At 47.9% G+C, this 27,011-nt stretch overlaps 1 protein-coding gene across 1 annotated transcript in view; it reads right to left on the reverse strand.

Moving 5' to 3' along the window:
• LOC144731250 (guanine nucleotide-binding protein G(i) subunit alpha-2-like) overlaps positions 1-27,011 on the reverse strand; it is a 45,856-nt gene that overhangs the window by 10,450 nt on the left and 8,395 nt on the right. Inside the window, exons 3-9 of the mRNA XM_078612277.1 lie at positions 18,977-19,019; positions 15,195-15,336; positions 14,409-14,566; positions 12,950-13,078; positions 8,302-8,431; positions 6,925-7,078; positions 3,539-3,767 (exon numbers count right to left, since the gene is read on the reverse strand). Coding sequence (XP_078468403.1) covers positions 3,577-3,767; positions 6,925-7,078; positions 8,302-8,431; positions 12,950-13,078; positions 14,409-14,566; positions 15,195-15,336; positions 18,977-19,019 — 947 coding nt within the window. The 3' untranslated portion in view covers positions 3,539-3,576. The remainder of the gene's footprint in view (positions 1-3,538; positions 3,768-6,924; positions 7,079-8,301; positions 8,432-12,949; positions 13,079-14,408; positions 14,567-15,194; positions 15,337-18,976; positions 19,020-27,011) is intronic.

Below are 27,011 nucleotides of genomic sequence, written 5' to 3' on the forward strand. Positions count from 1 at the left end.
CTCTGCATGGGGGCGGTATGCACATCACGAGCTGGTAATTATATCGGCCGCTCCGACTCGGCCGTGACCTGTGGTTTGTGGTGCAGTGACTCCACATGACAACCAAAGTTGCCGAGTCCATCACCGGAGGCATAAAGAGTCGCTACATGTCTGCCGAACAACAAGAACACCGCTTTTAGTGGTTCCGACGACTTTTTTTTTGTCCCGTGGGGTGCTATCGGTGTCATGTCACCCGACACGTTGGAGAACGGCCCACAGGGGCGCATGTCACACCTCTGAAATCCCTTCAAGTGACCGCTGTCCCACACAGTAGAGGACAGCACTGATTGCGCGCTCTGCCACACAGGGTAACCGTTCATCACACGGCATTTTTCATACGGAGCACCGGAATTTCGCCAAATTAAGCGCAAAAACAAATGCATCGTAATGATTTCGTTCGTGCAGTCATTGGTAAACTGGCTGAGACCATAAACTCGCTACACTTGTGAACTACTGTTCGATCACAGGTGGCTGCCTGAATTTTAAACTATGACCTCAGTGGCTGCGAGCTCAGCGCTCTGCTCTCTGTGCCACCCAGCAACCTCCTCGTGCTCAATAGTTGTTGCCCCAAGGGAAAGGTTGGCCCTCTGCCATAGGAATGTTGAATTTCCACAACTGGCTTACGAACGCCTACTGGAGATGACTCAGCAATTGGGAGAAAACGTATGAATCATAGTCCTGCACTATTAAATCACCGCAGACTCTGCCCATGAAACACAGTGCCTATGTGCTAGCCTTGCACTATCTAAACCAGTGGTACTTAACCTTTACTGCAGCCTCGCATCCCTTGGTTCTCAAAAGTAAAAAAAATGTACAATGTTAATAAATACATAGGGTTTGACGAAACAAAGTAGGTTGTACTTACGTGCCCGTGCTTAATTTGTCTTTTCGATTATTTACCTTCTAAAAAATAATCTTGCCATGTCTTGCACTTTTCCAAGCTCTTAAGACAGAAGGATATCTCCCCAATTCTGGCTGTCGCCTGATGGTGCTGGTTGTAATTACCGGCGAAACGTCGTACTCGAATTGTAAATGTTGTGGGCTTACTCTCCAACACACTGGTGTGCTTATCTCGTAACCAATTGGCATGTTTGTGTTTACATGACAAACCTTACTAATTGGCTGTGTCGAGTTGTGGCGGGTTTAACGACGTTTATATTTACGCGATCTAACCCAAAAAAAACCTCTATTATGGAGAACACTGGCCGTGAAAGCCTACTACGTGTTAAACCAAACTGTACCTGCTTTCACAATTCCCAAATACTTGACACCTGCGCTCAGCATTCACGTTGGCCTGGCCTCAGACCGCACCACCACATCCTGACGAGCCACAACTTGCCGCCGCTGCTGCTGCTGCTGCTGAAACCGCCAGCCAAAATTGGACAGATCTCTCAACACTTCCCCGCGGTGTTTCTTTCTGGCGGAATAATAATAATAATCGTGACTGGTTAAGTGCCTCTCAAGAGACTTATGAAATCGGCTCTGCTTGGGATTCTGGACAGTGAGTCAACGAGGTTCGTTGATTACAGTGAACAGGCGTGTAGAGTTACACGGAGTAACCGATTCACATTGATTATGACCATGTGACCTGTACGGTGATTAGTGTGTGCACGAGAGAAGAGATGATTATAATTTTTGGAAATGCCATAAATATTTTATGCTGATGTTATATTTTGACGAAATGGGGCCAACAGCATTTTACAAACCAGACAGCAAAATAAAACCGAGAAATATCACAAAATGAGATGGTAATAAGTATAACCCGTAAAAACAAAGTTTCTCACTATAAATCCTTTATATGCATGGCGGCTAGAGTCCTCTCGTCCTCTGGCTTGAGATGGCTGCCACCTATGGGTCAGATGATTGCATTGCACCATTAAGCAATTGGTAATTAAATATAATATTTTTGTCCTAAAAAGTGTAAAATTTTTGACATTTTTTTTCACGAACATTAATTGTCACGCACAACGAGTCTGTGTGGAAAATGTCAGCTCGATTGGATCACGGGAAGTGGGTTAAAAAACGACCGAAAGATTTGCACGGTCCTAAGCAAGCAAGCGAACTTAATATAAAGGATTTAAAAATGAGAGGAACTGGACAATTTTTCTTGAATCCAGTTGCAAACCCAAATCTTGACAATCCATTTCAAAGAGTGATATTTGTATCATTTGTGACGTCGCATTGGCATAGCCTATCACAAACGTCTTGTTCTGTCTCCCATCGGCCAAAATAAAACATGCCCATTTCAATTGCATAAATAACAAAGTAGCTAATCTAATTTACATTTATAAAGAAAGTGTCTTCACTCGAGGCACATGGAAGGATTTCGTTGGCAGTGGCTGTGCTCAACGGATTGAGGAATGAGTGGCAGCAATAGAAGGGTGCTGAGGGATCACGAAAGGGCAGGGGAGGGATGGGAAGGAGTGGAGGGGCAAGGGGAATAAAGAGGAAAATAATGGGTGATGGAGGACAGATGAGGCTTTAAAAGAAGACTGGAAGGAGGTTAAGGAGGGGGACTGCCTTAATGTACAGGGGCAGTGTTGAGTCTATGCGAAGTGTTGAGTCTATGAGGAATGCTGAGTCTATGGGCAGTGTTGAGTCTATGAGCCGTGCTGAGTCTTTGGGCAGTGTTGAGTCTATAGACAGTGTTGAGTCTATAGACAGTGTTGAGTCTATGGGCAGTGTTGAGCCTATGGGCAGTGTTGAGTCTATGAGCAGTGCTGAGTCTATGGGCAGTGCTGAGTCTACGGTGCAGTGTTGAGTCTATGGGCAATGTTGAGTCTACGGTGCAGTGTTGAGTCTATGGGCAGTGTTGAGTCTATGGGGCAGTGTTAAGTCTATGGGCAGTGTTGAGTCTATAGACAGTGTTGAGTCTATGGGCAGTGTTGAGTCTATGAGCAGTGCTGAGTCTATGGGCAGTGCTGAGTCTACAGTGCAGTGTTGAGTCTATGGGCAATGTTGAGTCTACGGTGCAGTTTTGAGTCTATGGGCAGTGTTGAGTCTATGGGGCAGTGTTGAGTCTATGGGCAGTGTTGAGTCTATAGACAGTGTTGAGTCTATGGGCAGTGTTGAGTCTATGAGCAGTGCTGAGTCAATGGGCAGTGCTAAGTCTATGGTGCAGTGTTGAGTCTATGGGCAATGTTGAGTCTACGGTGCAGTGTTGAGTCTATGGGCAGTGCTGCTCAATGCTCGGGGGAAGATTATTCCAGTGGAGGGGTTCTAGAAGGGAGAAGGACCGAAAGGGGGACTGGGCACAGGAAGAATGAGAGACAGAGAGAGGATTGGGAATGAAGACGACGAGAGGAGGGGACGTAGAATGAGATGAGAAAGGCGAGACGAGGTGGGTCAAAGCAATGGAGAGATTTAAAGACCAAGATCAGCCATATGGCCTTAACAGACTGTTGAGACGCGGAGGGAGAGCGTGGCTGGGAAGAGGCATGGCTGGGAGGGGGCAGGGGGGAGGGGTTGTGGGTGGGAGAGGGGGCTATCATCAGCGTACCTGCCCCGGGGGGAGGGGGGGGGATAGCCGTAGCACCATCACACGAGGCCACAGTCCTTGAGGTTGTTCTTGATGATCACGTCGGTGACGGCGTCGAACACGAACTGCACGTTCTGCGTGTCGGTAGCGCACGTCAGGTGCGTGTACACCTCCTTGCTGTCGCTCCGCCGGTTCAGGTTCTCGAACTGCGCCTGGATGTAGGAGGATGTCTCGTGGAACGAGTTCCCTCCTGCGCGGCAAAACGGTGGGCGCCGGGGGAAATAAATAAGTGATGCGCGCGCCGCAAACACGGCCACAGCGGACAGGGATATTGGTAACGGTGGCGAGGTGACAAAGCATCGGGGTTACCGGCAACAGGGGCACAACCACACACACAATCAACAGGGATATCGGCAACAGTTGTAAGACAAGAACCACCAGGACGACAACAACAAACAACCAATGTAGCTCTAAGTGACTGTGCGTCAACCACAAGTACAACCACCACCAGGACAATCGTCAACCAAAACACAACCACAGGTTTCATGGCCATTCGCGGCCAAAAAATAAATGCAACCACCAAGGAAGGACTTTTAACCACAGCGTAACCACAACTCTCTGGGCTGTTGGTTACCAGGCAATAGAAAGCAGTCACAACCACCAGGGCTCTTCATGTCGGTGATGATTATGTTGGCAATAATAATGACAATGTAACTGAAATCGGTGTTGGTGGTGGTGTTGGTGGCGGTGTTGGTCATGCAGCATCAAGATTAGCCTCTGTGGAGGAGGCTCATGAAGGATGCTGTTGGGCAGTTGGAGGCAGTCGCCGTCCAACAACAACGGAGGGTGGAGGAGAAACGCTCACAACAACGAGCGGAGTGCCGTGAAGATAAAATGCAGCAAGTTGGCACAGTAGGGAGCACAGTTGGTGCATATGCAAGTCATCTCACTCAGTCAACCCATGGCACCTGGGTCTGTCCCGTGATCTGTCAGGCAAGCCTTCGACACTTAACGTGGCTTTGCAGTGCACACCTGGCCTGGCACAAGCGCCGTGGTGACATCACCGCCACTTAGTGGCCAATGGCGTCTGCTGTTATTGTTGGTGTGCATGATACTGACGTTGTGATACTGGCGGAGTCGATCATGTGTATGGAGTAATGTGGATGACATTGATGTCGTAAGTGATGTTGATTGATATTAGCAATAGCAGGAACGTGTGCACAGTGGGCGTTGCCTGCTCCAAATTCACTCTCACTCAAGAGGCAAGGAGCCTCCGGCACGTATAGCAGCCGCAGCTGACAATGAGGGGTACACTGAACTGATGAAACCAGTATACAAATGCCACCTCATCCTTCTGTTACCTAAATTGACTTAAATGCCATCAACATGTAAACACTCATTAATTGGTTGAAAACATCTTGGAATGTAGAGGATCGGAGAGCTTGGGCAACAGTTGGTAATGCCGGCTCATTGCCGGGCTGCTGCCTTCCAGCTTTGCCCGTGGTTCCTCACCGATTTTGAGATTAGCATGAACGAAGAGGATATATAAAACTAAACAATTTTTGTAATCAATATAAGCACAGCTCTATTTAACTGGTAGCTACCACAGGGCTATGTGCAGAGCGTGTAACAGTGGCGATGTGATCTGGACACACACAGCTTGCAAGAATGTTCATGTTTTGCTGTTGGCATCCTCTTTATGTATGCGTTTACACATATATATGTATGCTTCTCCCCTCCCACTGCTCACCTCTTTATTTTAATTTTCATACGTGTACGTCATAAAAAAACTGATGACGTATGCGTATGTCATCGGAATGGGTTAAATGAGCGCATCATCAACCCTTAAAACAATGACACCTTCACAACAGCGCTGTGCGGTGCCAGCCGCCCGGCTCTTTGGGGCCCTTGGGCACCGTGCGCTCGCTCGCTGTCACATGGTACAAATAAATCCCGAGGGAAAATACAATAGGGTGTGTGGTCCGCCTGTACAGGGAAAGGGGGTTGGGGAAAAGAATGTTCCGTGAGGCAGGGAGGAAAGATAGAAGCATGTGCACGGAGTAATTGAAAATGATGAAGGTGCGCAGCAAGCTGGGCTATTGTGTTTGGAACAGGTGAAAGACCAAATCCCTCAAGGTGTCAATCACAATTGAGCGAGTCCAACCCAGCCAGCTTCCTATAAATATGACCCCCCCCCATCACACAATAGAGGTGGAGGGTGAATATAGGAAGGCTCGAGCCATAAGCATCCCTGCTCTGGAGCGTTATCCAGCAGTGGAGAAGAGCGGTCCAAGGGAACAGCCAAGTCTAGATTTGAAGCTTTCGTGACTGCAAGGATTCATATTCTTAGGTTGTTTCGGTAAAGTCACGTAGGTAAAAAATTAAAATTAAAATTAATAAAAGTAAAATAAAATAAAAATAAAAATCACGACGTTTCGATTGCAACACAAGCAATCATCATCAGGTATAAATGCAATAGCAACAAAAAATTCTAACCAGAAAAACTATAGACAGACATATAAGCAGACAGATATCACCAAGATACATAGAGAGTAACACAGGTACAGAGAGGGAGATCGTCTCTGTTGAGTGGCCTTAAATAGGCAGAGGGGGCGGGGGCAGAGAGATGGAGGGGGTTAGATAAAAAAATGACTTTACCGAAACAACCTAAGAATAGGAACAGCCAAGCTTGAGCCTGTAAGTAGCAGCTCGGCAGGACTATGGGCTGTGCGGTTAGAGCGTTGATATTAAAATAAATACATTTTTCGTGGTGCGCCAGGATCTGCGTTGACAGTCCCTGTGTGAATTTCAGTGGGGATGGGGAGCAGTGACGGGCAAGGACATTCGGCAGGGGGGGGAGGGGAGAGGAGCCACCCAATGGTGGGAAGGAGCCAGCAGACGCCTGGCTCACTTCCTCTGCTCTGGCGACGGTGTCAGGCCGGTGGTGGCCCATGACGCGCGGGGAGTCGAGCTTCACCTGGAGTCGGGTTGCTTGTGAATGCAGCCCAAAGCGGGTGGTAAACGCCATCTCTAAGGCTAAAAGTGTTTTTATTTACGGGTGTGTGAGTGTTCGGGAACGCGTTGGCTTAGGTGTGAGTATCGGGATAAAGGGGTCATCATGTAACATATTGTGAGTGTGCACCCTTGGTGTGCTAGAGATGCGCTACTGCGTGAGAAATTGGCAGGGTGGCTTGTCTAAAAATTAGACCGACCAACCTACCCTGTTGAATAGCCTCCGTGAATGGCCTCGATTTGCTCTCGCTAGACTCGACCCACAATATACGCGCGAGTGACCTGGCTGACAAAAAAATATAATGGTGACGCCGATTAAAGGCGAGCCTGGCAAGAGACTAAGCGTCGCACTCGCTCAGCGGCCGCGATCGACGGCTTGGGTGCTTGCGCAGTACCCGTGTACTCGGGGAAGCAAGTGGTGATGGGGTTGTTCTTGATCTTCTCCTTGAACAGGTCCTTCTTGTTGAGGAAGAGGATGATGGAGGTGTCCGTGAACCACTTGTTGTTGCAGATGCTGTCGAACAGCTTCATGCTCTCGTGCATGCGGTTCTACGAGGGAATCGTTCACGCAAGCGACACGCACACTGTTTAACACGCAGCATTTCACGACCAATATTATTCATAATAAAGTTATTTTTTGGATTAGATCGCGTAAATATAAAATGTGTCGTTAACGCACCACCACCTGACCCACAGCTCATTCTAAAGGTTTGTAAACAAAACGTGCCAATTAGCGACTACTTCAGCACACCCGTGTGTTAACAATTTGAATACGACGTTTTGCCGGTGACTGCTACGAGCTTCATCAGGCGATTTGCCAGAATTGTAAAGAAGCCTCCCTGTTACCTGTCTTAGAGTAAAAGGTGATGTCATCACTGTGAGCCTATCAGGTGCAAAGACCAGAGGGGGGGGGGGGGTGGGTTAATGTAACCATATCAATTACAATGGATTATGTTAATATGAGAATAAGCAGTACACACTATCCTCTCTCACACGCCAATGTCTTTTATCTGTTTTACATTTTACTTTTATACAGTTTGCGATGAGTGATGTACTCCCGATGGTAAACGCACCGCCCGGCGTTACAGGTGGCGCGTGTTCTTATTTGCGGGCCTCATTGTTGGTGCGGTTTTTAATTCTTTCGCTACAGGGTTTTGGCCGTTTCCTTTTTTTATATATATAAAACACGCGAGGGGCATGGGGGAGATTAAAAAAATGTATGGGGCAATATACAAAAAAAATGTATTAGGCTTGCGTAGGTTTGCTGTAAAGAAAGTTTTTCATTTTCTAAACTCCAGTGCTTGCGACCCACCACCACACTCCAATACAAGGCAACTCCTTCCACACCGCACCCACCCAATGACTGTTATAAACACGTCCCGTGTGAACGCTGTCTGCCTTAATAGAGCCGATTCAAATTAAGACTGAGATATTAATTGCGCGTGCGTGCACACGCGTTCCACGTGACACAGACAGAGTACTCAGTTTTCCTGCCAGACAAATACATACACTCACTAAGGGAGTTGGCCAAACATCCCAATATAGGATCACAGAGCTTGGCCAATTGTTGGCGCCTGTTCTGGCCGCCTTCCCCGCTCGTCTGTGGTTTCCCACGCCCAAACCATTCCCTCCGAGGGTGAACGAAGAACGCATTCCAAACTCTACAATTGCTCAATTATTACTCAGCTCCGCGGACACCTTTGTCATTTCGGTCTCAAGTGACGCCCAGTTCTGTGTGGTGCTGTCGGGGAGGAGGAGGGAGGGGGACCCACCATCTCTTCGTCCTCTGCCAGGACCAAGTCGTAGGCGCTGAGAGCCACGCAGAAGATGATGGCGGTGACGCCCTCGAAGCAGTGGATCCACTTCTTACGCTCGGACCGCTGGCCACCGACGTCAAACATCCTTCACGGCACAGTACAGTGACACACGGCTCAGTAACACGGTTCAATAATAGAACAGTGACACACGGCTTGACACAGCACAGTAAAAGAGTACAGTAACATACGACTCAATAATACACGGCTTGACACACAGCACAACAAGGCACGGAGTGTTAGCGCCTTGACCGGCCTTTGTCTTTCTGTAAATCAAGGTCGTAGCCACGGAGTCAACATTGGGAGGACCAAATCTTCCAGTGGGTGTGGGGGTCCCTCCGCAGAAAAAAAATCTAAATTTGAAAACTAATTTTCTGCTATTTCCTGCCTAAAATATTTAAAAAAATCACTGACACATAGGATGGACTTTGTATTTATTTTTTGCAATGTCTAATAGTGTATTGTATGACATTGCTCTGTTTTTTTACCTTTTCTTGTTTCATTGTATGTAATGGCAGAGATTAAGGATTAATAGAGTACACCCATAACCACAATCCTATAAACAGAAATCTCTTCTATAGCAATATATTGGGGGGGACATTTTGAGCATATTTGAATATTGGGGAGGCTGTGTCTCCCCCAACATATATTATAATTACGGCCTTGTTGTAAATCCATACTATTACCACTCCCCCCCCCCCACCCTGACTCATAAATCAACAACACAAGCTCATTTACACCCACATTCACGAAAAAGCTTTGACAATTATCCTTTGTTTTTTAGGGTTGGAATATTTCTAAAGGTTCGCAGCGTAATGACATGAGGCTTGGGCTTAGTTCTCGTTGCGGACATTACGCTGCATGTACGTTTAGGAAAGATCCTGTTTTTTTGGACGGCAAACGATGGATCGGCATGCGTACACTGTTCAGCAAAAAAAAAAAAAATCCTCTTCCAGATCCAAAGTGAATCGGCCCTCGGTTTGCAATGCATCCCCAAACATGGGCACACGGAGCCAAAACAAGTCACACGGTGCCAATGCTCTTGTGTTTTGGCGCACACAATTAAAACCACCTGTCAATATTGTCTCGAGAATATATTGTAAGGAAAAAAAAAGTGCCAAAGTTGTGAGGGGGAAAAAAAAAGCGAGTACACATTTCTACCAAAAGTTGTTACGCGCGGCGAGAATGGTAGGCCGGGGTGCGTGGGCTGTGTGTATTTGTGTGTACATGTTGACAGGCATTATAGTGGTTAAACATTGTGCTATAAACCCAAAGACTTGAGTTGGATACCCCGCTCAAGACCAATAAGTGGCAATATCTGAACCGATCCTGGGCCTTCCCTGGGTCGGCTCAGCCTCAAATGAGTACCTGGTGTGGTGTGTGAACATTGCCACTTGGAAGACAAAGGGCAGCCTGGCGTGGTGTTGGCCATCCACCCCCTCGTGCGCCGTGCCGCCCTTCATAGGTGCTGGCTAACGGCACTTTGTCCCAACCGTCTGTTCAAGCTATATGGGAGATCTTTGTCTTTGTGTACGCATGTGCATGCACATGTGGTCACATATGTATGCTTTTGTGCACTTGCAACGTGCTTGTGCTGTGCACACGTGTGTGTTTGTGCGTGCATCTGTGTGCTTGTGTGCGTGCACATGCGTAGGGAGGAAATGTTACATGAATCGTGGTGGTATTTTGGTCATACTTCACCACGCTGGCTTAGTGTGGTTTGGCTAAGGGGGAAAATGGCACCACCGGTTCTGATATCACCCACCACCGATGTCTGCCGTGGCCGGGAATCGAACTCGGGTCACCAGGTTCAATCGCGCAGCGCGCTAAACCACTGCGCCACCATTTCCACCATTAACCCCTAATCACCTAAATTAAATTTCCCAGTTATCTGACTCAGTTCATTCCTAGACCAAAACAAACCAAAGCGAGCACTTAAAATGCTGCATCGACGTTATCGCAGGCAGCACAAAGGAAGCAAAATGAATGGTGCCAACGAAATAATCAGTTCAAGTGCTGATCCAATCTTAACAGCTGCCCGATGACAGTTAATGTCTCATCCATCCCGAGAGATCAAATTACAACATCTCTCGTCGTATATCTGTGGGTTTATATGCCAATGGATATGTGTGGTAGCATGTGGCGCACATGCATTCTCCAGGGTTACTGTGGGTGGTGAGGTCAGGTGACCCAGAAGAATAATACAATTATTAGAGCACAGTGCCGGCACGGCTCATATGCTGGGCTTTTCAACATATGTTTTAGCCACCTGTTATTATTATCATTGGCGAGATGTTAACTACCTCGCCTGGTATATAGGAGGTCGGAGGTACTATTCCGACCCTGATACCTGTATATTTGGAGTTTGCATGTTCTCCCCGTGGTCACGTGGATTTTTCTACGGGTCCTCCGGTTTTTCACTCTACATTTAGAATCAACATCACACGTTTACAGTATTTGGCTGCGATCAATTTCCACATAAGCCACTTAGTTGAGCTATCGTTTGTGGCCAGGTCAGTTCTTTAAAAGAGCTATAGTGTCCAGTGGGTCTTACCTAATAAAATAAAAAAAGTATATAGTTTTTATAGAGTCTCAAGACACATTTACAGGAGGGTCCTGCTAAGTTAAGGGAGGGAGGGGGGGGTGACGGTGCTATGTGCAATCCCTGTTTGAGTAATTTGCAGATGTTTTTGTTGAGCAATGGGGATTTTTTGGCCAATACCAGATATGTTGTACTTTTTTTTTAGCTATGGGAGGAAACTCTAGAAATCAGGAGGGGGGAAACCCCATTCGGAACAGGGCTAGGACATATGAACTCCATAGAGAAAGAGGCACCCAAGTGGGGAATTTAACTCGGGACCTTTTTGCTGTGAGGCACAAGTGTTTCCACTGCGCAACCCCTGCTGTCCAAAACCTGTCGATTATGGTGGTCTCAGCTCACCCTCCAACAATGCTTGCTCATAAAAAAACATCGGATTGATTTGGCTTAATTTCTGTTATTCAGCACTGTTAATTAAACGTTTCCATCTGATTTTCAACATTCTTTACGTGGCCTTCAGCAAGAATCCCTGCAGAAGCTGTCATTTACTATATATGTGGCACTTAACCAGCAATGGTTCAAGCAGGCCTAACTCTGCTGGTGAGACACTGGCTGTCAAAATCGGTCAGGACTTTACTTCCATTGAACCAATGCTGCTGATAATGAGATGCACTTGCAGAGGGGCCGTGCGGTTCAATGGGCTGTGCAAACGATACATTCCGTTATTATACGGAGAGGAAAATATGAGAGGGGGGCTTATTTATTTTGGAAATGGCACATTAAAAAACAGGTGCGCCTCTAGTTTACCCGAAACTGAAGTGACTCGAGAAGTAGTTCTGTGACGTTAACTTGCGCAGCCGTTCCCTGTAACGCGAGGTGGCGCATCGCTAGCTGCAAGTGTCCCAAATGGAAAATGGATGCATCCGATGGCATGATTGCAAGAGCACCATAATTGGAAAATTCCGTGTGTTTGTGTGAGGCCCCCAGGCACGGGCAGGAGTGGGGAGAGTGGTGGTTGGGGGGGTGGGGGGTGAGGTTGGGTTTGCTGCTTGGGGCTGCTGGCACAAATCCGGCTGAAGTCAGTGTCAAGTTATGGCTCGCGTCTGTGCCCAGCGTTAATGAAAACCAAATATAAGATGTTTGTTCTCGTCCACGTTCTACCAGCCACACCTTCATGAGCTAATAATTAAAACAAAAAAAACAAAAAAAACAGATGCCACCGTCTGCAAGCAGGAGTTGCAACTCTACAAATATTGACGTAGCCAAGGGAACTCACACAACTGAAATATCCAGAGGTTAACTTGCTCGTTTTTACGCACTTGTGAATGAGCGTGTGTGTGTCCATTCATGTGCGTGTGTGGTAATGCGAGCAATAGTGTAGCGGTTAGCGTGGTGCGCTACGAACCGGACGACCCGAGTTCGATTCCCGCTGTGATGATTATGTGAACAGGTCCTGAGCCTTCCCCCTAGGACGACTCAGCCTCAAATGGGTACCTGGTGCGGTGTGTAAACATTGCCACTAGGGAGACAAAGGTGGCCAGATGTGGTGCTTGCCCCCCCCCCCCCCACCGTGTGCTGTGCCGGCCTTCGTAGGTGTTTGCAAATAGCACTTGTCCCATCAGTCTGTTCAGGCTATGTCGGGGATATTTGTCTTTACCTTTGTATGCACTTGAGCAGTGGTCAGCAGACTGCCCCCCTATGAAAACCTGGCAGCCTGAATTCAATTCCCACTCACAGCCAACATCGGTGACGAATATCTGAACCAGTCCAGGGCCTCCCCTAGATCGACTCGCCCCTTTTTAAATGAGTACCTGGGTGTGGCGTGTGCAAACATCACTACTCGGGGAGACAAACACGGCCGGGCGTGGTCCTGACCACACAACCCCACTTTGGAGGCCTGATTGGCCTCCATAGATACTCAATAACAGCTCATCCGAAAACAGTCTGTTAAAGGCGCGAGGGGGGGGGGGGCAAGGACGGGTGATAGTGGGGTGAATGTTTGTCTAATTTCTTTCACTATTTGAACTGTGCGCATAACACTCGCCCATGTTGTTTACTGCTACCCACTTGAAGTGCAGGCTCTTGAAGATGAAGTGTGTCTCCACGATGCCCGTGGTCTTGACGCGCGTGCGCAGCACGTCCTGCTGAGTGGGCACGTAGTCGGCCCGCGAGATCCGAGCCACGTCGTTCAGGTAGCTGCACCGGTTAGCACAATACACAGCTTACTCACGCACACAATGATCCCCCGTATAGCCTTAGTAGATTGTTGAGGGAAGGTGCTGTTAGCGAGCACCGATAAAGGCTGGCTCGGCACACGAGGTGGCGGGTGGCCAGCACCACGCCTGACCGCCTTTGTCTCCCCAGTAGCGATGCTTACACACTGTACCAGGTACTCATTAGAGACTGAGTCGACCAAGGGAAGGCCTTGGACCCGTTTCAGATAATCGTCAGTGGTGTTGGCCATGAGCGGGAAACAAACTCGAGTCGTCGAGTTAAAATCGCATTGCGTTAACCAATGCACTAATGGCACAGATACAACCCATCCATCGCTGTCATCCTGCCAAAAATTTAATATTTTGTATTGTACACCGTTTTGATAATTATTCGTCAACGGCTGTCGAAGGTCAGCGGACCAGTGCCCACGTGACTGATAATTTGTCGGCAAATAATCCAGGTGTCTGTGGCCGCACCGGTGTGGCGAGCCACTGGTACAACACTGGCTGAAATAAAACCATCTGCACCGTTGGTATCCACACCACGAACACGGCTATCACAAAGGCGCCTCTGTTTCACGGACGAGTAAAGGGGTATCAGGTCGTTTCAAAGTCAGGGGGTGCTGTTGCTTACGTGGCTTTATCCAATTAGCGAGCACTTTTCAAATTGTGGCACACAACGCTTATACTCTCTTTCGAACGGTCACTACCCCAAAATCCAGCTTCCTGAATTTAACAAGAGAACAGGGCACGGGGAGGCACGGGGAGGCACGGAGGGAATCCCTGTGCGAGGTGGAGCGAGGTGAGGTGAGGTGGAGCAAGGTGGAGCAAGGTGGTGCAAGGTGGGGCAAGGTGGAGCGAGGTGGAGCAAGGTGGAGCGAGGTGGAGCAAGGTGAAGCAAGGTGGAGTGAGGTGGAGCAAGGTGGTGCGAGGTGGAGCAAGGTGGAGCAAGGTGGAGCAAGGTGGAGCGAGGTGGATCAGGGTGGAGCGAGGTGGAGTGAGGTGGAGCGAGGTGGAGCGAGGTGGAGCAAGGTGGAGCGAGGTGGAGCAAGGTGGAGCGAGGTGGAGCGAGGTGGAGCAAGGTGGAGCGAGGTGGAGCGAGGTGGAGCGAGGTGGAGCAAGGTGGAGCGAGGTGGAGCAAGGTGGAGCAAGGTGGAGCGAGGTGGAGCGAGGTGGAGCAAGGTGGAGTGAGGTGGAGCAAGGTGGAGCGAGGTGGAGTGAGGTGGAGCGAGGTGGAGCAAGGTGGAGCAAGGTGGAGCGAGGTGGAGCAAGGTGGAGTGAGGTGGGACAAGGTGGAGCGGGACGGCGCTCACTAAGCGGCGGAGTCGTTGAGCTGGTACTCGCGGGAGCGGCCGAAGCATGCCTGCACGCCAGGGTCCGCCCACAGCCGCTGCACCACGGCCGCCAACTCCGGCGACAAGACGCCCTCCTCCTGCGCGTCCACCAGCGCCAGCAGCCTCCTAGCGTCCTCCTGCAGGCCACAGAGTAGCAGCAGCATTAGCGGCAGCAGTAGCAGCAATAGAAGCAGTAGAAGTAGCAGCAGCAATAGTAGCAGCAGTAGAAGTAGCAGCAGCAATAGTAGCAGCAGCAGCAACAGCACAGACAGCAACGTGGTCACATGTTGGGACAGCACGGGCTCTTTCAACAACTCATTGATTTGTTGACCGATGTCAATATTTAAAAGATTCCCACAATTTTATTTCTATTGTGCTCTCAAGGGACGAAAAATCCATTCGAATCTCTCACAGAGCTGTGCGAGAACGGTCCACTGAAGAAGATATAATTACTTTCGAAATGTATTTCTGGTCACCTCTTTATCCATACTAGATGGCTGCACTTTTCCACTCACCCTGGTCTGATGAGACTATTTTGGTGTGATTGGTAACAGATAATGATTAATAAGAGTCCCAATACTCTTTCAGAAGGCTTTTCCCAAGTTTTCGCAGTATAGTAAGAGGAAAAGCTGCTATGCATCATCCCAAATTGAGAAATTTGCACATCACTTGTTCGCATTTGGATGTTTGGCCAATACCAGTGACAATATATGGTTATTTTAACGATCAGCGTCAGCGTCCGATGGCGAGACCGGGTGAACTCACCGCGCAGGCTGGGTCGGCGAACGACACCTTGAGGCTGGCCATAGCTCGCACGATGGCCACGATGGACTGGATGGTGTTGCTGAACACCACGGCGGCGTACTGGCGGCACTCCTCAGGCGAGTAGCCAGCCTCGTGGATGATCCTGCTCACAACAAGGGGTGCGCAAGCACAACGGGAACACATAGCTTTTCTCACAGGTTGTTTGGGGGGGTAGGGGGGGGCAAGTGCTGGGGCGCCATGGTGGCGAGATGTTAACTACCTCGCGTGGTATACAGTAGTCTTCTTGGTTCTTTCGGTAAAGTCACGTAGAAGGGAAATAATAAAATAATAAAAATAAAACATTATAAAATAAAATAATTCTCACGACGAGGACGGCTGCTTGCGTTGTGGCCGAAACGTCGTGAGAATTATTTTATTTTATTATGTTTTATTTTTATTATTTTATTATTTCCCTTCTACGTGACTTTACCGAAAGAACCAAGAAGATGAATCCCTGCAGTCACGAAAGCTTTAAATCGAAATTTGGTATACAGGAGGTCGTGGGATCTATCCCGACCCTGACGCCTGGTGTATATTCTGAGTTTGCGTGTCTCCCTCCCCGTGGCCGCGTGGATTTTTCTACGGGTCCTCCGGTTGTTCCCTCCACATTTAGAATCGTGTTTGGCTGCTAGAAATGTCCACGTGACTTGTGGCCAGGTCACTCCTGAAAAGGAGCAAAATAGCTCCGTGGGGCTTTATCCGGTAAAATAAAATAAATAGTTCAGTGTAGTTGTTAGCGAGCACCTATGAAGGCAGGCATGCCATGCAAGGGCGGTGGTGTGGTCAGAACCACGCTCGGCCGCCTTTGTCTCCCCCTCCTGCGATGTTTTTAAACACACTGCACCAGATGCTCATTTGGGGCTGTGTCGACCTAGGTGAGGAGGCCTGAACCGGATTAGATATTCGCCACTGAAGGTTGGCCGTGAGTGGGAATCAAACTCAGGTTCGCGGGTTCTGAGCGTAGTGTGCTAACCGCTGCGCCACCGCTCGCCACATGTGCATGTATGCAAAAAAATAAAGACAAATATCCCCTGTATAGTTTAACAGACTGTTGGGACAAGTGCTGTTAGCGAGTACCATTTGAAGGTCAGCACGGTACACGCGGGGGTGGATGGCTAGCACCACGCCTGACCGCCTTTGTCTCCCCAGTGGAGATGTTTTACACACCGCACCAGGTACTCATTTGAGGCTGAGTAGACCTAGGGGAGGCCCAGGGCCGGTTCAGATAATCGTCACTGGGTGTTGGCCGTGAGCGGGAATCGAACTCGGGTTGCCGGGTTCATAGCGCAGCGCACTAACCGCCGCTACACCACTCCCTGTAAACATGATCCCACCCAAAACACAAGTTGCGTTCTCAGCAGTGTGACTCACACACAACCTCGTTCACCCCCCCGCCCCACCCGTACCAAAACGGTCTCGACAGAATGCTATTTTTTGTGTATGGCTATGGCCTGGGGAATATTACGACAATTTATATGCCCGTCTGAGGAGGCATCCCGTATTCTCAGAAGAGAAAAAAAGAATAAAACCCCAAAACCAATCATCGTGGAGTGAAATTTTCCACACACCCTGCCAATACTCACTCTCTGAACTGTGAGTCGGAAACAACCCCCCCCCCCCCCTTGTTTTTAAATACTCCGTGTATATTTGTTTAACGTTGAACTTGTGCAGCCGGGAGTCGAACGCTGTTCGAATTAAGCGATTCTCTAAAGAAAAAAAGGTGCAGCCCTGAAATTCCCTGTTAACACCTCTGCTGGCACGAAGGAGCCACCAGGCACCAAAAGGAGCCCCACGTGAGACGAAACACGATGGAGCCGGGAGATATATTCCTGCGGCCGGTTCACGTGGTTTTTATTTCATTGACCCGTTTCAACACAAAACGAGCGCGGAAACGGGTAAAGACCGATTGATCAAATAAAGACCCCTCGCTCTGATATAGAGAGTGGGAGAAAGAAGAGGGAGGGAGGGAGAGAGTAGAGAGAAGAGAGAGGGGAGAGAGAGAGCGTGATGGCAGGAGTGTATGCAACTGGGGTAAGATGACCAAACCGTCGCTGGATCAACTGAAGGGGAGTGAACCTTCCTAAAGGCAGCCAGCAAGCCCTGCGAGAGGGCCCGAAATGTTCAAGTCCGGGTGTGTGTGTATATACGTTGAACTTCTTCCGCACCGTACGTAGCTAACCGTGCTAATCGTAGGTGCGGGGAAAGGACACCAGACTAAACACACAAAGCAGTTCTCAAGAAATTAGTTTTCAATTTGGATGATTTAAAAGTGCACAGCTCCAGTGGTTTCCGAATATCGGAAGGAAGAGCGTTCCAGACGGCCGCAGTGGCGCATCTGAAAGCGCGCGATGTGGTGACCACCGCCTTCGTTCGATGGCCAGCCAAAAGCCGCCGCAGCGAGGATGACCGGAGTCCGCGTGATGCTTTATGCTCCTTGACAAGATCAGCAAGGTACCGTGGTTCGTTTTAGCGTCGTCAAATACTCTGGGCTTCGTGCGGTGCTCCAGTCTGGTGATATTGCGCTACTGTTATTTGGGGAGCGCAAGCATTTCGTGGGAAAGCAGCCTTTTGAAGTCTAGCTTTGGGGGGCTCGCTTTTTCAGATCCTCACACGCCGCAGGGTGCTGCTGCCTGCAGGGCAATGGTAGGATGGCCAATGGAGCGTGCAAACCAATATGACAATAATTTACACCTATAAACCACGTTTCACCCAGAGGTCCCAAGGCACTGCACATAGCTAAAGGAAAGTAAGTCAATAACTAAACGCAATTCTAAAACCTAATATAAGCACGCAGGTTCATAATTTAACCACATATACAAATATCCCCCCCCCCACACACACACTCCCAAACACATAACCATATTTATCAGGAGAAAAGGCCTTAAGAAAATAAATCTTAATTGCGGGATTTAAATAAACCGAGGGACACATTGAAGGGAGCTGCGACCTTGGCACACACAATAGCCCACACTCAGACGACAAAGCTTCAGCGGAACATAGTTGATTTTGCGGTAAAATGTTTAATTAATAAGCTCATAATCATGATAATCATCAGCCATGGTCAATGCACGGCTGCGTGAAGGTCTCCCCATGCAGTGTCTGTCGTGGAGATTCTCTAACCATACTTCACCACGCTGCTTAGTGTCGGTTGGTGAAGGATTTTTGTCCTGGGAGCGGATCATTTAATCGCTCACCCCTGATTTAAGCCATGACTGGGAATTAAACTCAGCCAGCTAGATTTTGAATCAGGCCCACTAACCTTTACGCCACCGCAGCTTCATTGTATGTGTAACCAGATGTAAATTCCGTGGAAACAAAACACGGCCTTCACACCCAAATGCACACACAAGACAAAGATCTCCCATATAGCCTTTACAGACTGTTGGGACAAGTGCGGTTAGCGAGTAGCACCTATGAAGCCCAGCACACACACGAGAGGATGGGTGGCCAGCACCACGCCTGGCCGCCTTTGTTTAACTAGTAGCGTTTACACACCGCACCAGGTACTCATTTGAAGTTGAGTCAACCTAGGGGAGTCCCATGACCAGTTTAGATAATTGTTACTAGTGGTGGCGGGAATCGAACTCGGGTCGCTGGGTTCGTAGCGCAGCACGCTAACTGTTACACTACCGCTCCCCACACACACATACACGCTACTCACGCACGAAGGGGCTATCGTTGGCCACGATGGTAGTGGTGACGATATGTGTGATGGTGTTATTGATGGTACGGGTAGCACTCACTTCATCTGCTTGACGATGGTGCTCTTCCCAGACTCACCAGCACCTGTGGGCACAGCACACATGCACGCACACAGAGTTAGTCACTGGTGATGGTAGTGGTCACGACCCAGACACCACCACCTCGCCTGGGTATACTGTCAACTATCTCTCAGCCGCTCACACAATTCAGCCTGGTTAAACCCAGGATGGATTGTAGGCAGGCCCACCTGACTGTTTCAAGCCAGCACAGATGAAAGACTCAACGCAGAAGATCCCCTGGGTTTGATCTTCACGAAGCTCATCGTCCACCCTAAACCACATCCGTACAAACCATGGCAGAAAGGGGATACCTGATGCACAAATGTGAAATTAAAAACTCCAGTAGTGTGAGATTTGTGGCCATCCAGAACAGAGACCATACAACATATAATGAATGACGCAATGCCCCCATCCACAAATATGAAAGAGACATCGCAGCGACAAACTACTCCTCTGCTCCTGACGCGGTTATCAGGGCTTGCCAAGAGGTCTGGTATGTGTGGTGGAAGAGTAGGCCAAATACCCGCTAGATGGGCTCTCTAGAGCTCCATCTAATGCAGGCTCTTTCTGCATCAGTGGTGTGAGAAACAAGTTGCAGGGCTGCACCTCTACATTTTCCTTTTGCTCATAAGTGACAGCAAAGTCATGTCCTAATATGAATTATCCAAACGTGTATTTACTTTTACAAGCTTTGGAACCTAACATATTTTGACGTCATGTTTATTTTTTCAATTTGGAACCCAACAACATTAATGAGAACGGTCGGTGCAAAACCTTGCCATTGTGTGCCAAGTAAAAATGTCAACTGCTCTCAACGCTCGCCTAAACTATTACCGACGGCCACGCGGTGTAAATGAAAATGAACGTGAACCAACTGCAGCTATGAGATCAGCTCAACTCATCGGCATGGGAAAACAAATATTATTAGACTAGCCTTTTGCCCGTCCAAGGACGGGTGTATTGCAGTAAATCTGAAACTTGCAAGCGAAAAGCAGACCGCGACGTAATATTCATTGCATCAATGTGTGTGCAATTTGTAAGGGCGCGGTGACACAGACCTATTTCATTTTAAGGTTATAATCCCTTGTTCATCATGACGTCCTTTTAACTTCTATGTCTCAATAGCAACCCTCACTACAAAGGTTCTGCCTTTGTAGTGAGGGTTGTAAGTTGACGCTGAGGAGGGGGGAGGAGGCGCCTCGCCCCCCCCCCCCATGTGGAGTGACGTCAGCCGCTAATTATTATGAATGGAGGGGGGGGGGTGTCCATTTGGAGGACGTCACCTTATGATTATTAATGAGGGGGGCTGGTCGATGTGGAGTGACATCACCTGCTCATGATTATTAATGAGAGGGGAGGGTGCTCCATGTGGAGGATGTAACCTGTTCATGATTATTAATGAGGGGGGCTGGTCGACGTGGAGTGACGCACGAACGTTGCACACAGACATTCTTGGCTCATAGTAGGTAATAATGGGGGTGGGGGGGTGTCCATTTGGAGGACGTCACCTGCTCATGAGTATTAATGAAGTGGACTGGTCGATGTGGAGTGATGTCATGAGCGTTAAGGACAGACAGTCCTGGGTGATTATAGTAGGTATTTAAAATTGATAAACTCCTCCCCTATGGTCTGCACTTGATAAAAAATGTATTATAACATAAAATCCTCAGCCCTTGTCTACTTTGGCTTTTTAAAGAACATGTAACATGTTGTTGTTTTGGACGTTTTTGCGGTGAAAACAAATGGTTTCACAAATGAAATTTTTTACCGTGTCCTCATTCTCCATTACATATTCATGCTGTGCGCTCAACAATGAAAGTCCCAGTGATGTCCTCTGCTCCTAAAACGAGCATCGAGGCATTGCTCATCCCGTTTAGAGCCATGCAAGAGCCAGTGGTGGAAATTCCACATTCCTATGACAGGGGCGAGTCTATTCCATAAGACAACCACTGTAGACTTCCCCACGAAGCGGTACCTATTTTATTGACCCCGATGGAAGGGATGATGAGAGGGATGGTTATGTCACCCCCCCTATCCCGGCCAACCGCACCACAACCAGGAGTCAAACTTACAACACTTCTGATTGCGAGCCGCTCGCTCAACCGCCGAGAAACCTGCCCGTGCCGGCCGCCTGCCTACCCCCATTCTGCTCAGAATCACATTTTTGCAAAACGCTGCACGGCCAACTCTCTCCTGGGGACTTGCCGCAGGTGGCTTTCTCTACTCAGCCACGTCTGAGAATCTGTATTCAGTGCTCATTTCAGCCTTAAAGAGTGTGGAACACTGTACTGGGTACTATTTCAGGACACCACATGCACCTCGCCTTGCCCTAAACCTGCTCATTTGACGATTTTGTCCTAAACCTGTTCATATGACGACAGAATTCCGTTTTAGGATACAATAATAACATTTTATTATAAGTAGGCGTATGAGTGGTAGCGCCTTATGCCAATCTTCTATTTCTCCTTCTTTCATACGGCTGATCTAGATACAGAGCAACAACTACAATTTCACATTCAGGTGGTCAAGCCAGATAACTGCGTCAGGAGCAGGGGAGCGTATCGCTGTAATGTCTCCTTCGTATTCATGGATCGGGCATTGCGTCGTTATACGTTGCACGACGGTCTGTCCTCGTGCCGATAATCCCTACTTGAAGCCAGTTCAGAGGCATTCCGGAACATATCGACTGAGAATTTCTGCCTTGTCTGTATTCATATATTCACAGTGCAATCCCAGGAAGGGGTTTTAACTGACACACTTACAGAGATGGGTAGAGCCGATGTCTGCCAATCAAATTGAGAGACAACTGCTGAAAGTGCCCATCCGTTCACACGTACAGCACTTGTGTCAATCCACTGCTGGATGAGGGCTTCTCCACGCCTTGAGGGGGCCGCGGGGGTGTTACGTGGCCATGCTTCTGCATGCTGGTCGGTGTGGGTGGCGAAGGTTGGGTGCATAGACACTGGAGTGTAGGAGTAGATTACAACAAATTATTATTCTGCACTGTCTTCTGCCGTCGATGGCGAAGCCTCGCAACATGATGACAACCCGGTTGTCCACTGTGGCTACCCATTCAAGCACTATCCAGGATAAGCCCCCTGCTTAGCTTCTGAGATCTGATGAGATCGGGGGCATTTCCGGGTGATTTGGTGACAGGCACAAATCAGAACTGCTTTTTGTGTTTGGTTTTGTTGTCCTTCCCCCACATCCTACGATGAGCACGGTTGGCTACGTACGGTGCGAAAGAAGTTCAACATACGTACAGATCAGTCATCTAAACATTAAAGCAAGGCCTCAAAGTTTAGCACACTTACGTGCATTCCCGTGAATAAATCTCGCTGCTCGTTTCGTCGGGGTCTAGAAAAGCTCGGGGGAGGGGACTCACGTTTACACATATCCCACGCAACTGAACGTGCAGAAGGATTTATAATAACGTTTTTAAACAACAGTAAAACTAAAAAATCTAAAATAGCGCAAACGAGAGTGCACCGAATAAAAAAACAATGAGGCTCAGCCTGCGAGCACGAACCCACCAATTTTGGAAAAGGACAACGGCAGAGTTTGATTATGCCGACTTGGACACAGAATATGCAACGTTATTGTGAGAAACGCACTTCGTGGCTTACGCACGAGTGCTCATGTTTGTGCGGACAGATTAAAGAATTTGGACACGTAGGCTTTCGCGAACAATATTATGCCGGCAAAATCTCCCGATGACGCCGGATGTAATGACCGGCGAGATGTACAAATCGCTTTAAACTATTGTCATTGTAGTGCGTATTTAATGTGGCGCTGCACTCTGATGGTGTAGGGGAAAACATTTATTAAAAAGTCTATTTAATTAAGTAGAACGTGTTGTCTATATTTATTTAAAGTTACGCATTTTGATGTGACGTCACATTTCTTAAACACACCCCCCTCGTCACACATGTCTGACCCCCCCCCCCCCCCGGTGCGTGACGTGATTTATGGACGGCCCCTTTGCAGCTGTATCCATCATCGAAAACAGGCAGATGGCGATTAACAAAAACACGAGTGGTAGAGCATTCGGCTGGTACAGCCAGCTCACATCCCAGGTAGAAATGCATATACATACGCATGCAGCCACGCATTATTAATCTGAGATTCTCATTTGCAGTGAGTACACAGTCTCAGCCCGGTCCCCAGCTTCTGAATAACAATAATATAGAATAAAAAAAATTGCGGAAATGTTGACCACCGCGTGAAAGATGTGGCTCTTTTTAAAGTACTCGGGAAGTAGTTCTGTGAAGTTATCTTTCTCCAACATGTGGTGGTACACCCCCCTTAATGGCCCTCTCTCCCCCATAGAATCTGCATCGTTCCTCTTCCCGTATGAATTCACACAAACGCACAGTCCCAAGGCTAACCGTATCTTGATAAGTGGTCACGCTTTATACGCCGTATAACATTAGCATCTTATAAATATGAATTTGAATTTATAAAACAACTGATACATTTGTGTGATGATGCAACTGTAAATTGACCCAGGCTCCCTGGATAAGCACGTGCAGCTTACCACGCACGCACGCCCCAGGACATGCATCCGTGCGTGTGTCTAAGAGTTGATTACTTGAAATTCAAGTAACTTAATGCAAACGTTTCCTTTCAGGTTGCCAGTCTGAAATTAAATTACACCGAATTAGACACCGTACAAGACAGATGAGGGGGAAGAAATTAGAAAAATAATTGTGTTATTTATAAAGGACAAAATTGTTAGCCAAATTACAGTGCATACAAAATACAGTCCCGTATTCTTCACATTATTAAATTGCTCTGGAGAGTCAAAATTCCCACCAAACTTTTGAGGTCATTAAAAAAAAAAGTGTGTTTAATAATCCGGACCATATGGTTTTATTGAGAGCCATCCTTTAAACGCACAAACTAAATGTAGCGAATTGCAATAAACCTTTTTTTTTATTAAAGACACAAGAAGTATGTTGGAATTTATTTCAAGGACGATTACCAGATCAGGCAGGTAAGAGGCAATGGGGAAAAAAAGCAGAACATGTGATCAAATGCAGACAAAATGGCTTTAAGCAGCTATGAAATCATGAACATTAAACACAGTCCCCAGAGTTCAGCTGACATTCTCTCAGAGCTTACCTTCGCACAGCCGAACAGGACACTAGCACGTGTCAGACTCTTCCTCGTGTGATAAGCAACGACAAGGAAACACTTAGAACATTCAAGTTTTGGTTGTCAAAGTTCCTTCAGACCAGGAATGGGAACCACGTGTCAGAGCAGCCAAAGACTTCCTGTTATACGGTCCCACACTTCATATGGCTCGTGACAGTATGAAGATTAGCGGCACTAATCGGGTATCAATTCTAGAATAATTTGAGGCTGGAAACGTCCCTGTGTTTCTGATTTGAATGTGATCATTCACTTATTGTCATTGAAATGGCATTTCGCGGAGATAGTGGTAACTGTGGTATGTGTCTGTGTGTGTCTGATAATGTGGGGAGCGGTAGTGTAGTGGTTAGCGTGCTGCGCTAAGAAACCGCGGTGACCCGAGTTCGATTTCTGCTCGTGGCCAACACCAATGACGATTATCTCAACCGGTCCTGGGACTCCTCCCCTAGGTCGACTCAGCCTCAAATGAGTACCTGGTGCGGTGTGTAAACATCGCCACGAGGCCGACAAAGGCAGCCGGGCGTGGTGTTGGCCACCCACCCCCTCTTTGTCCTCAACAATGTGCGGAGCGTCAAATGCGTTTGAATGTCCTATTTTTTCTCATTTGTATTTCTTTCAAACACAGTTTGCTGAACACGGTGCCCAAAGGCCCAAAACATCGAGCGAGCGACAACAAACAGCACCGCCAAGGTTGTGATAGATAAAAAGTTAACGCATTTATTAACTTGAGCAAGGTTATAAAAAAATAACATTCCAAAGTGGAGCTGCATGGGGCAGGAAGCAGAAAGTGTTGTAACCCGCAGTGTGGCGAGTGGCTGAGTGAATGGAATGAGAGATTTGGTGGGTGAGTCAGCAGCTGAGAGTCTGTGGGCGAGTGTCTTGCTGTGACCTTCAGTGTGGTTGCACGTATGTATGTTGACCTACATTCGTATCGCACGTAGCCAACAGTGCTAATCAGACAACAACAATTGTTTGAACACCCACGGTGCGGATGAGTCTGCCTGGGTGGAATGACGGGGAGTGCACGGGAGCAGTAACCATGTTAGTAGCAAAAGAAGAGTTATAAGGAGATGACTGACTTTTGCGGGCGAGTGCCTGGGGGTGAATCGGTGATTGCTGGGTCATCAATTAAACCAACGGCTTCACATCTCTATGGGGTGAAGCGAGGCAGGAGGAACTGGGTGATCCAACCCATTTCTGACAACAGTGCTTCAACTTGAGCCAAATTTGTCCCCTGTATGTATACCCAACTTCGTTCGCACCATACGTAACCAACCGTGCTAATCGGAGGTGCGGGGAAAGGATAACAAACTGAACACAAAAATGTGTTCTAAACAAATGAGTTTTCAACCTAGCTCCAGTGGCTTCCTAATATCGGAAGGAAGAGCGTTCCAGACGGTCGCAGAAGCGCATCTTTAAGCGCGCGATGCGGTGACCATCTTTGTTCGATGGCAAGCCAAAATCCGCTACAAGGATGGCCAGAGTTCGCGTGATGGTTTATGCTCCTTGACCAGATCAGCAAGGTATTGTGATTCAATTGTGGCAAGCACTTTGTGTGTAATGAGTGCGACCTCATAATGTATTCGTTTGGCAACCTGGAAGCCAACGCAGCTCCGTACAGTAGTCATACTTATGCAGAGTTATTTGGCTCTTCACCGATTTAGTTCTCGGTAAGGTAAAGCTTTCCCACTCTGGCTCTAAAATGGTGAAACATCCAGGCAGACAGGCAGCCCGGCAACCATGCAAAGAGAGATGGACATAGGGAAGCACACATTGAGAGATATAAGCAGAAATGTAGCGGGGATATACAGACAGAGAAGAATACAGGCGGGCAAGCAGATAGCACACGCACAGAGGGGGATGCACGCGTGAAAGCAGACAGCCACACAGAAGGACAGGAAAATAATTGGAGGAAAAGAGAAGACGGACAGTCACCGTTTATCGCGGTTGCCTACGTATGGCGTGAAAGAAGTTCAATAGACATACATACAACGAACAAATAAAACAGTGCCACAGAAACGTGCCAGACAGCGCAGTAAATAAACAGCCTTTGTGAGATCAGCCTTCATCTCTCGGTTACGACGAATGGAGCACGACATGCCGTCAAAACCTAAAAAAGGAAGCTGTCATTATCACGGGCTGCATGTGTTTTGAGCAGCCTCAATCGGCCCTAATAGAAGACTCTGCGCAGATGCAATACATTCAAAATTGGGAGTGAAATAAATATTCAGTGTACAGCAGTAATTACTGCCATTTTTTATCCGTAATAGCCAATATCAGAAGTAGGTGTTCGCCTGCAGTATAATCATTAGCACGGCAATGGAATATGTATACATAGCAAAAGGAAAGCCCTCGCGGAGTTTCATAACACTGTTTTTAGGGAGAGTTCTGTATTGCGATATTTAGGCAAAATACAGTCGAGAGCTATTTTGCATGTAGAAAAAAACGAAAGGCCCGGAGAGAGAACCTTTGCGGATGAGGGAATAACATCCAGGACAGGGGTCGGGAAACCATAATAACAAGAAGAGACATTTTTTTTGGTAAAAATATAATAATCAGCAGGGAGCAATATCTAACACCGGTGACGGTCAACCCACTTTGACCAGCGTAGTGAAGTATGGTTACGTATGTATATTGAGCTTCTTTTGCACCGTACGTAGCCAACCACGCTAATCGGAGGTTAATCGGTTGAAAAAAAAACCTTCAAAGACACAGCGAGGGGAAGCCTTCAACCAGTAGAGGACTCAGAAAGAATGAGTTTTTCATCGAAGGAATGAGTCTGTTTACATCTACAATGGTACAGAAAAACTTCATCTATTCAAACCAATGTCAAGGTCTCCTTTGCTAAAAGCGCAAGAAGTAT

The sequence above is a fragment of the Lampetra planeri genome, chromosome 38 (assembly GCF_965212315.1).
Source record: "Lampetra planeri chromosome 38, kcLamPlan1.2.h2, whole genome shotgun sequence".
Taxonomy (NCBI): domain Eukaryota; kingdom Metazoa; phylum Chordata; class Hyperoartia; order Petromyzontiformes; family Petromyzontidae; genus Lampetra; species Lampetra planeri.